The following is an 11,987-nucleotide window of genomic DNA, read 5'->3' as shown; positions in this document are numbered from 1 at the left end:
AGAAACCAGCACAACACTGTAAAGCAATTATCCTCCAATTAAATTTTTTTTTCTTTTTTTTTTTTTCTCTTGTTTTTTTGAATGGCATTGAAACATGTAAAATAAAATTTTTTTAAAAAGAAGAAATTGTGAAAGAAAAACAGAATTGAAGTGATGGTATGTGAATATGAAAACCAACCAATCAGAAGTCTTGAAAATGAAAAAATAGTCATTGAAAAAAATGTTAAAGCACTCATAGAAAGATAAACATTAAAGTGGGATGAAGAATTTGCAAACTGAAAGAGAATCTTGATCAGTTCACCTGGAGGAAGAAAACTCAATTCTCCTGGAAAATAGTACAGAAAGAAAAATAGTTAACTATTAAAGAGGAAATTAGAGAAATGAAGGACAGATTGAGAGGCTTCAACATGTGTCAAACTGCACTGAAGGAAGACGAAAATGGAACTGAAGAGAAACTCTGTTAGAGGAAAAACTGCAGGGTGTTTTGTAGAATTGAGAAAAGATATGAGCCCTCAAAACATCAAAAGTGTATTAAAAGCACCATATAAAGTAAATAAATATAACTTTCTACTAATGTACATTTTACTGGAACTGTATAAAATCAAGGGGTTTAATAAAGATAAAAATATTTTTAAACAGCTAGAGGAAAAAAGATTACACATAAATATCAAGAATATCCGATACGTCATTGCTTATAAAGGGGGAAAATGGAAAAAAATGAAAGTGTCCATGAAAAAGAGAACAGATTTTGTTTAAACTGTAGCATATTTGCAGTATGGAATACAGAGCAGTTTTTTTTTTTAAGCTATATATATCAACACAAATTTTTAAATGTTAAGAGGAAACCTACATTGCTAAATAATATATGTGGAAGATATCATTTAACTTTTTTAAAGAAAAATATTAGAAGCAAATTAAGTACAATTTAATAAAATTAAGTAAAATTTATTAAAGGTGGGTGGTATGTACATGAGTGTTTATGCATTATTTTTCATGTTCAAGATTTTTTCATTAAAGAATAGCTGTTTAAAAGGTTTTTTAAAAACCACAAGAAATCAATGTTTCTGAAAGTGAACCATCCGGCTCAATGTACATAAGTGATCCCAGTAATGAAGAATAATGCAAACCTTCTTTTTTATAAAAAGAAAAAGGAAAGTGGCCTCATAGTATAACCACTCAGACTAATAGGGTCTATGGAAAAGATCAAGCTGGGGGGTACATGGTGAGGTTAGTAAAACCCGTGCTCTTGGGAAAACTGACACCAAGAATGAGCAGACACTGAGATGATTTATAGGCAGCAAGAAGGGTTAATCTGGGCACATTTGGAGTAAGCACAGGAAGGGACAGACCCACTCTTAAGTAAATATGGCATATGATTAAACTGTAACACAGAAAAGACAGAATCTGGCTATAAACTTTTTAAGTCAAAAAGCATCACATGATTCATCTAGTCCAGTGTACTTTCAGCTGCTTATCTCAAAACCATAAAGGTTCCTTGGAGATGCTGGCCGGGCAAGGAAGCAGGACTGCAGCCCTTCACCCCTACTTCAGCTAGAGACTTGTTTATATTCTGGGAGAAACTACTGATTCTGTCCAAGCCCCACATTTTACAGATTTTATGTGACTTGGAGAAGTTTCCAGAGTGAGTGAGCAGTGGAGGTCTCTGAATGTCAGTGCATTACTTTTTCTGCTATATATCAGAGCCTCTCCTACTCTGCTTCCATCTTCTCAAGCAAAACAAACAGAAGAAATGAATGGTTTGCAAACTAGTAATATGAAAAAGGCATTATGGCCCAAGAGAGGACTAAAAGGATTTAGGTGTGAAAGTTATGGATATGATTTACATCGAAAATAATTGGCAGTGGCCCCTTGCTTCCTTCTTTTCCTCCCTCCCCCCTTCCCTTCTTTCTAACTCTTTATTATGAAAATCATCATAAATAAGGAAAAGCTAAATGGGCAATGAATACTCATATCCTCTCCACCTAATCAGTTGTTACCATTTTGCTCCATTGGCTTCCCCTCTCCCCTGTGTGTATTTATTTTTGTTTTGGTTGAATTATTTGAGAGTAAGCTGCAGACATGATCCCTCAACCCTGAACACTTCAGCTTGCATCTCCTAAGAGGAACCACAATACTATTATCACACCTAGGAAAATTATCAGTAATTCTATACTATCATCTAATATTCAAACCACATTTAAATTTTCCCAGTTGTTCCAGGAACATCTTTCATAGTTTTTTTGTTGTCACTGTTATTATTTATTTCCTGAGCCAGTATCCACCAGTGTTTGCCATGACCTTGGTTGTTATGAAAAAGAAGGGAGATATCTCCTAGAAAAACAGATCTAATCTAGAAGTGGACCCAGTCACTTATTCTCAACACTGTTTCATTTCTCTTTTGTGTATTTCAGGCTGAGATTCTGACCGGCCTTGAGGTCTGCAGCCCCACAGATGCTGGGAGGGCTGGGTTGGTGCTCCTGGAAAGGGGCTGTCAGGTCGTAATCATCACCTTAGGTGCTGAAGGATGTGTGATGCTGTCACAGACAGAACCTGTCCCAAAGCACATTCCCACAGAGAAGGTCAAGGCTGTGGATACTACGGTAGGTTTTTCAATTTCAGAATCCTTTTGGCCTTTGAAAATCATCATTTAGTAACTAAGATACTGCACCTGAATTTTTGGATCATGCGGTAGAGGCCCTAAGAGGTAATATGTTGGAAGAGAAGAACAATCAATCAGGTTGGAGAACTGTATCTTAACCCTCTCTAGCCCACTGTGGGACTTTATACAAGTCCCTTAGCCTCTCTGAATCAGTTTCCTCCATAAAACTGGAATATCAGTAGAATTATACCCATATTACCTTTATTCATTCATTCATTGAATAAGCCTTGATTGAATACCTGCTATATGCCAGTCATGTATTACATGCATATATATAGTGATGTGGAGAAGGCAATGGCACCCCACTCCAGTACTCTTGCCTGGAAAATCCCATGGACGGAGGAGCCTGGTGCTGCAGTCCCTGGGGTCACTGTGAGTTGGACACGACTGAGCGGCTTTGCTTTCACTTTTCACTTTCATCATTGGAGAAGGAAATGGCAACCCACTCCAGTGTTCTTGCCTGGAGAATCCCAGGGATGGGGGAGCCTGGTGGGCTGCTGTCTATGGGATCGCACAGAGTTGGACACGACTAAAGTGACTTAGCAGCATATAGTGATGTACAAGACAGAGTCTCTGCCCTCATGGGGCCAGATTTTTAAACAATAAGCACACTGCCGGATCTTACAAGCCTCTTGCCTAGAATGAAATAGCAAGGAGCACTAGTTACTATTGTATTATATATATATACACTAGATAATATATTTAATTTATTATATTATATATTGTATGTTTTATTATATTTATACAGTATGTTTGTTTATTTCGTTGCTTAGGAAAGACTTTAAAATGTGGGTCATTTATCAAAAAAGAAGCTTATGGGCATTTGATAAAGTTTTAGATACAAATATGCATTGAAATACATAAGTGCAAGGAGTACTTCTATTACATAAAATTACATCCTGAATGCTTTTTAAAATGTGCTTTATCAGGAATCTGATAAACTATACTTGGCAGTGTTATTCTCGTCATATTTACTTATTTCTGAAACCACTCATTTTTCTGCTTTGTTGAGAAAGACAGTAACTTGCATTTGAGAGACTCCTTATTAGTTCTGAACTCAGTCCTCCATTGAGTAAATGAAGTTGCTCAGTCGTGTCTGACTCTTAGAGATCCCATGGACTGTAGCCTATCAGGCTCCTCCTTCTATGGAATTTTCCAGGCAAGAATACTGGAGTGGGTTGCCATTTCCTTCTCCAGGGGATTTTCCCAACCCAGGGATCGAACCCAGGTCTCCCGCGTTATAGACAGACACTTTACCATCTGAGCCAACAGGGAAGTCCTCCATTAGACTAAAACTATTCAAGGCTATGGTTTTTCCTGTGGTCATGTATGGATGTGAGAGTTGGACTGTGAAGAAGGCTGAGGGCCGAAGAATTGATGCTTTTGAAGTGTGGTGTTGGAAAAGACTCTTGAGAGTCCCTTGGACTGCGAGGAGATCCAACCAGTCCATTCTGAAGGAGGTCAGCCCTGGGATTTCTTTGGAAGAAATGATGCTAAAGCTGAAACTCCAGTACTTTGGCCACCTCATGCCAAGAGTTGACTCATTGGAAAAGACTCTGATGCTGGGAGGAATTGGGGGCAGGAGGAGAAGGGGACGACAGAGGATGAGATGGCTGGATGGCATCACTGACTTGATGAACGTGAGTCTGGGTGAACTCCGGGAGTTGGTGATGGACAGGAAGGCCTGGCGTGCTGCGATTCATGGGGTCGCAAAGAGTCGGACACGACTGAGCGACTGAACTGAACTGATTCTAGGTCCTGAACTAGAGCAGAAGAGTTTGTTCTCTTTTGCTGAAAATAAAATGAAGGGTCCTTGTGAAGCTGTCGAACCTCTGTGGCTGCCGAGAAGTGGCTCAGCCTCTGCTTTCAGCATCTGTGTCAGTCACAACTCCTTTTGCTCATAGTTACCAACCAGAAATACAACCTAAATGACTTAATTCCAAACAAGGGTTGTATCTGGTGCACATAAGTAGAACATTCAAAGGTACGGCAGAACGCAGAGACTAAACCGTGTCCTCAGGACTCACTTGTTCACCCTTCCCCTGTCAGCTCTGCTTGCCTTGTGGTGGGCTTTGAGCTCAGACCGGCACCCTCTGGGTGGTAGCCCCTGGCAGCCCCCTTCCCGCACTGTCTCACATCATGATCCCATCCCCGATGTCAAATAAAAATCAAAGAGCTCTTTTCAGAGGATGGGAAGTGGATACTGATCAGGGAAAGCCACCTGCGCCCACCACAGAACATTCATGTGGAAATGCACTGCTTGGGTATAGGACTGATTGGAGAAACTAGCCTTGGAAATGTTCAAATTGGAATCAATAGTAATAATGCTCAGTAATTTCACGTTGAAGGATTGGCTTTCACGGATCAGGGTGGATAATAACTTTGAGCATCTTACATGCAGCCGTGTGCACCAAGGAGGCTTTCACACTTGACTGATATCGTCTTGTGCCCTTTCGTTTGGTTTCTGAGCTCCTGCAGTTAATTCTTAAGGTTCAGGAAAGGTGAGAGGCAATGACAGTTTAGAGAGAACAGATTACTTAATACTTGGAGGCAAGAGAGAGAAGATGGGATCAGGAAGATCAGGGTGCTGGATCAGGATTGACAAGTTTTTTCTGTGAAGGGCCAGATGGTAGAGTTTTAGGCTTTATATGCCATATGCATATATGCTTTGTTACAACCACTCAGCACTATCGTGGTAACATGAAAGCATCCATAAATAGCTTTGTATGCTCCTGAAATTAAGTTAATATTAATCTAAACTAGGTTAAGTTGTTAATTGGAATCACCAACTAACTACAATTACTAAGAACAAAAAAAAGAAAAAATCAAGATAGTTAAATGGTACACTAGAAAATATCTATTAAGCACAAAGGAAGATAGTAATGGAGGGACAGAGGAATAAAGATACTGAAAGATATGCTGGTGTAAACTGGGATAAAACTAAGACCGAGGAAGATATAGGGTCCAGGAAACAGGTGATGCAACTTGGTACTGAAGAATTTATTTGCAGGGCAGCAATAGAGAAACAGACATAGAGAACAGACTTATGGACATGAGGAGAGGGGAGGAGAGGGTGAGATGTATGGAGAGAGTAACATGGAAACTTACATTACCATATGTAAAATAGAGAGCCAACAGGAATTTGCTGTATGCCTCAGAAAACTCAAACAGAGGCTCTGTATCAATCTAGAGGAGTGGGTTTGGTGAGGGAGGTGGAAGGAGGTTCAAAAGGGAGAGGATATACCTATGGCTGATTCATGTTGAGGTTTGACAGAAAACAACAAAATTCCGTAAAGCAATTATCCTTCAATTAAAAAATAAACTAATTAAAAAGAGAGAGAGAGAGAAGTCAGTGACAATGAAGAAATGTTCCAGGACAGTAGCTATGCAGAAACCCCATCCTCAGTCAGTCCAGATTAGAGCAGGAGCTTGGAGGGCTCTTCCATTCTGGAAGGAATGTCTTCCAGAAACAAAAAAGAAACAAGGAAAAAGAAAGAAATAGTGGAATATCGAACTATCCAGTGTGTTTGAATATGCCCAGAGATTTTTAGCTCTCTTGCAGAATTTGAGGATGAAACAATAATTAATTAACCAAACATGGAGATTATGATCATATCGTGAAAATGGAAAGATAAAGTGAGTGTGTATTTGCGTGCATATCAGGGAAGATAAGAGAACTAAATGCTTATCTTCCTTAGCTAGAATTCAACAGATAATATCTAAAACAGATTTTTTTTAAAAAACCACACAGTATAAACACTCCAAGAAATAGAAGATAAAAACAGAGGAAAGCAATAAAAGAATTTAAAGTATTTCCTTCATAGACATGAGAGTGGAGAGGAATGGGGCATTTACACTTTAAGCTTTGTCTTTTACCGTACATCCACTATGTATATGGATGGCTTGGATTTTTTTTTTTAATGGCAAAACACAATGAGGTACCATTTCACACTCACTAGGATGGCCATAATCAAAAACAGATAATAGTAACTCTGGACTAAGATGTGAGAAATCAGAAGCCTCAAACATTGCCTGCAGGAATGCAAGATGATGTAGCCACTTTGGAAAACGCTATGGAAGTGCTTCAAAAAGTTAAATTTAGAATTACAACAGGCTCAGCAATTCTCCTTCCAGGTATATAGCCAAAAGAGATAAAAATTTATATTACACAGAACCTTATCTACAAGTGTTCACACAGCATTATTCATAAAAGACCAAAATTGGAAACAAACCAAATTTCATCAACTGATATAAATGGATAAACAAATTGTGGTGGACATATATGACAGAATATTATTCAGCCAAAGAAAGGAATCCTGATACATGCTATGGCATGGATAAACATCTGAAACATTATACTAAGTGAAAGAAGGTAGGCATAAAAGGCTACATATTGTAGCCTTCATATAAATTCACTTCAATTTATATGAGATATCCAGAGTAGGTAAATCTGTTGAAACAGAAAGTGAATTGACAGTTACTAGATGGGGGAGAAAGGGGAGTGACTGCTAATGGGCATAGGGGTTCCTCTTGGGGGTGATAAAAAATGTCCTAGAATTAGATAGTGCTGATGGTTGCACAACCCTGCGGATATACTCAAAATCACTGAATTGTGCACTTTTTAAGGGTGAATTTTATGGTGTGTGTACTTATCTCTCAATTGAGAAAACAAAGAACAGACAAAAATAACAAAAAGCTACTTCACTAATGTATACTCTTGTGATAAAGAATCTTTCACTTAATTGCTCTACTAAATCTACTGAATGGGCACTCAACATCCCCCTCCTCAACCCCGAGCAACGGAGGTGCCACAGGAAACAAGGGTAGTTATTTTCTGGGCGTAGAATCTCCCTCAGGCTTTTGTATGCTGTCTTTCTCCTCTCATCCAGCACTTTCATTATTAAACCTCTTGCTTGTTCTGCACACAACTGTTCAGCTTCTTCATAAGCCTGGTAAAAATGAGCTAATTCACCTGGTGAGGTGAGGAACTCCCAGGGAGGCATTTTCTTCTGAACAAATGGGCTCCTTCACTTTCATGTCAGGAGGGTATTACTGGCTCTCAGGCAGTTTGTAACCTCCTCCCTTTTCTCCTCCTCCTCATCCATTACACCTTAGCAAAAACTCCTGCTGTGCAACCTAAATATAGCCAACTTTTTTATTTTCCAGTCATATCTCAGGAAATCTTGGGGGGAACTCAGTACATCAGGAATGGCATGGATGGTGGAAACCTCTTTAGTTAGTAGGCACGTTGTCCACTGGAGCCAGCCAGCCCTAGAAGGAGCCATCGCCCCCTCTACACCAGGCCTCTGCAGGCTATGTTCGGTTTTGCCTCAATGTTAATAGTTGGATGTATCGCTTCTATTTTTAATCCGTTTTTCCCGTTGTACTAGAGTGAGAGGGTGGCAATAGCTGCAGATGTCCTCAGCTCAGTTTGGAAGACGTGACAGATGTGTCTCTTTTCCCATCTCTGGCACTCATGTCCTCGCTCAGATCCTTCCAACCTGAAGGTCAGGAGCTTGCTTTCTTGTGTTCATGACTGCACTGAACACTCACTCCACTGTCAGAGTTACACACATATAAGCATGGTGATACTGTAGGATTATTGTGACCGTGTGAAATAACATACTGTAACATTAATTATCCTTGTTCTGTCGACTCTGTAAAATTCCTGATTTACAAGTTTCCATGTGTAAATGGTTGAGTCCTAGAAGCTACATTGACACTCTTAATTTTAAGAATTCAGCCCATAGGCTAAATCTGTCTTTTCAATAATCACTCGCTTTATAATAAATCATCATAATTCAGGGTATATAAGTAAGCTGAGAAAAATCAGAAGCCAGTGAGATGAGGGATTAATCTTCCCTATTTTTTATTCCTCTTTCTTTCTATCCATTTGAGTCCTGTGGTATTCACAGTTGTTGATGAGGCATTAGACAGCATCAGCCCAGCTAGGATATCCCCAAGGGACAATACAGGGCTGGAGAATCAGCTCCAAACTGGAGACTGTACCAGTAGGAAGTGGAATTGTTTCTGTTAAAATTGATCTGGAAGCCAGTTCATGAGGGTGGGGAGATTGCTGGGGCCGGTGGGCTACCCACAGCTTTCTAAGGTAACCTCCTTGGTATATTGCCCTCATCCTGGGGTCTGGCCTTCAGCCATCCAAGCACAGGCTTATTCAGCTCTCAAGCATAGGTTCCCATTGACCCACTTCTGAGATGTCATCCAGAATGGTAGTTCAGTCTTTGAAAATCCAACAACGGAAAGATCATTATTTCCATCTTGGTGTGACCTTGCCCCCAGTTTCCATCTGCTTCCCATCCCCAGCCACCTGGCCATTTGTCAGATATAATTAGGACCACTGAATTTAGGTGCTCTCAGGAGGTGTTTCTCAACTCCAGCAGATTTAGGTTCTGTTTCCTCCTGAGCCACAGTCTTGCTGAGAGGACTGGGGACTCACCAGTCTCATGCGGCCCCGCCAGTGGCAGTTTTTGTGATGCTCCTTGAACTGTGTTTCGCTAGCAACCCTTTCGTTCTCCCACCTCCTTCTTTCTGATCAACATGTACATTCTTTGCACTTGTTAATAATTGGTAGAGTTTCTAAGGGGTCTTTGAAGCTTAGTAGCCATTTTGACCTTCAATAGAGACTTTGCACATTTCTGTCCAGAAACTTCTGTTAGAGCCAAAATGTTTGCGTACCCCTCACTGTTGATTGCCAATACTTTGGAAAGGGTTGGGCCCTAAAATACAGTAGGTAATGAATGAATGACATCCTGAATGACAGGATCTTGGGTGCTAAAGAGGTTACTATAAAATAATAAGGCTAACTTTAACTATCAATTTATTATTTAAGAAATGACTGTTATTTCTTTCAAATTTTGACCTTAGGTGAATTACATCTATATTGATACTGCCAATACTCAGAGTACCTTGGGAAATGCTCTTTTAGAATTGCCTTGAGAGCCTTCATCACCTTTACCCCCCAATCACACTTTTTTCCACTTTCTGAAATTAATACATGCTTAGTGTTCAAGAGGAGAAAAGAACAAACAACATAGAGAGGTATAAAAAAGTAAGTCTGATATTCATGATCCTACCACTTAGATGTAACCACTGTAACATTTTAGTATAAATCCATCCAGATTTTTCTATGCATAATTTTGAATATCTGTTAATAGCAAATGTGAATGTGTTATTATGCAAAGGCTCTACAACTCAAAAAAATCAAACATTTCTTTAGAATAATGTAAATAGACAATTCACTGAAGAAGAAATACAAAAGAAAAAGAAATTAGACACTGTTCAACCCCACAAGAAATCAGGAATATGCAAATCAAAATAACAGTGAGATTCCCTTCACTGCCCATTAGGTCACAAAAAATAAAAAATTGCTAATGTCAACGTCCAAATAAATTGGAAAGCACATGCTCTCATGTAATTCTGGTGGGAGTATAAATTCACAGAATGTTTTTGGAAGGCAATTTGACAATAGCAATTTTTAAAACATGTTTTGCCTTTAAACCAGTATATTTCCTTCTAAGAATCTGTCCTACAGGATTGATCACATATATAAATATTTGTCCTAGAATGTTTATTTTAGCTTTGTTTGCTATAACCAAAAAATTGACTAGACAGGTTTACATAATCATCAGAAGAAGAAGGTCAAATAATATAGTATGGTGCGGTTGATTTAAAAATAACTCTAGCTATCCATAAGTATAATTTAAAAGAAATATAAAAATGAAAAAGATAAAACACCAAACTGTTTTCCATTACTCATGGGAAAGGGAATAAACTGAAGGATAGGAAAGTGTTATAAAGGAGGACTTCTATGTTCTACTCCACATTCTTACTTGTTTGCAATTTTTCCATAAACCTGTATTTTTAATGTATTACTTTGAAATTTGGAATAAATATGACTTTCAGACATAGAAAAAAACCTATTTGGAGCCACATCTAGCAAGTAAGATAGGTAATATTTCTCAGGAGGCAAACTGGGCATTGTTCTCACAAAGGGACCACAGTTCACTCCCAGTCTCATAAGGAACCTCTCATGCATTCCCAAGTCTCTATGTGTAGGTTGAGTAGCCCTTGATTTAAGATGACCTCTGAATGGATAGTCCTGATTATATATGGACATGTAGATTTGCATGTCTTTCAGATCCATTGTACTTGAGCCTCCATAAATCTGGATATTTCACTACACACTTTTGACAGTTTTTTCCTTAATCTTTCTAAAGAAACAATTTCCGTCAAAAACATGTTATTTTATACAGTTTCCTTTGGAAATATCAGAATAAATGTCAGAGCTGCACTGTGCCTGTTTGTCACTCAAATGCACAGCAGATCTTCAGAGAAACTTCACTCATGTTCAGGTTTTCTTTCTGAATGAGTCTGCTTATATATCTCAGCTTAACTCTTTAACCCTCATTCTCACAACTGATATCAGAATGAATGATCCAGACTTTGGCTTTACCACATCTCTTGGTCTTTGGCTAATGGATGACCTGGAGGAGCTGTAAAAGGGGCCAGGCCATAAGAGATGCCTCAGTTAAGGTACTAACTAGTTCATGGACTTCACTGTTCGTGCACCTTCTATTTGAAACGGACCTGAGGGACTTCCCTGGTGGTCCAGTGGTTAAGACTCCACGCTTCCAGTGCAAGGGGCACAGGTTCAAACCCCTCAGTGGGGAACTAAGATCCCACATGCCACCATGGTATGGCAAAAAAAGAAAGAAAAAAAGAAACCAACCTAAATGGAAGGGTTCATGAGAGATGGAGGAGCATATGTAATACAAGCCTTTGGACTGAATTGTACTTCCTCCAAAATTTATATGTTGAAGCCCTTGCCCCCAAAGTGACTGTATTTAGAGATAGAGCCTATAAGGAGGCAATTAAGATTAAATGAGATTATAAGGGTGGAACCCTGATCCTAGTAGGATTACTGCCCTTATAAGAAGAGACACCAGAGAGCTCACTCTCCTGTGTGTGCATTCACAGTGGTCATGTGAGCACATAGCAAGGTGGCAGCCTCCTGCCTGCCAGGAAAAGAGGCCTCAGAATGAAACTTATCTCCTGGCACCTTGACCTTGGACTTGTAGCCTCCAGAACTGTGGGGAATACACTTCTGTTGTTTAAGCCACCTGGACTGTGGTTTTATGTTATGGTGACCCATTGACTATGTGGATAACAATAAACTGTGGAAAATTCTGAAAGAGATGGAAATACCAGACCACCTGACCTGCCTCTTGAGAAACCTGTATGCAGGTCAGGAAGCAACAGTTAGAACTGGACATGGAACAACAGACAGGTTCCAAATAGGAAAAGGAGT

General features: G+C 39.3%; 1 protein-coding gene across 1 annotated transcript in view; it reads left to right on the top strand.

Moving 5' to 3' along the window:
* The window catches only part of RBKS (ribokinase), a 96,921-nt gene that overhangs the window by 57,411 nt on the left and 27,523 nt on the right, over positions 1–11,987 (top strand). Inside the window, exon 7 of the mRNA XM_010840667.1 lies at positions 2,412–2,600. Within this exon, the coding sequence (XP_010838969.1) occupies positions 2,412–2,600 (189 nt within the window). The remainder of the gene's footprint in view (positions 1–2,411; positions 2,601–11,987) is intronic.

This window comes from Bison bison, unplaced genomic scaffold (genome assembly GCF_000754665.1).
Source record: "Bison bison bison isolate TAMUID 2011002044 unplaced genomic scaffold, Bison_UMD1.0 scf7180017864145, whole genome shotgun sequence".
NCBI classification, from domain to species: domain Eukaryota; kingdom Metazoa; phylum Chordata; class Mammalia; order Artiodactyla; family Bovidae; genus Bison; species Bison bison.
This window is presented reverse-complemented; position numbering and strand designations above follow the sequence as displayed.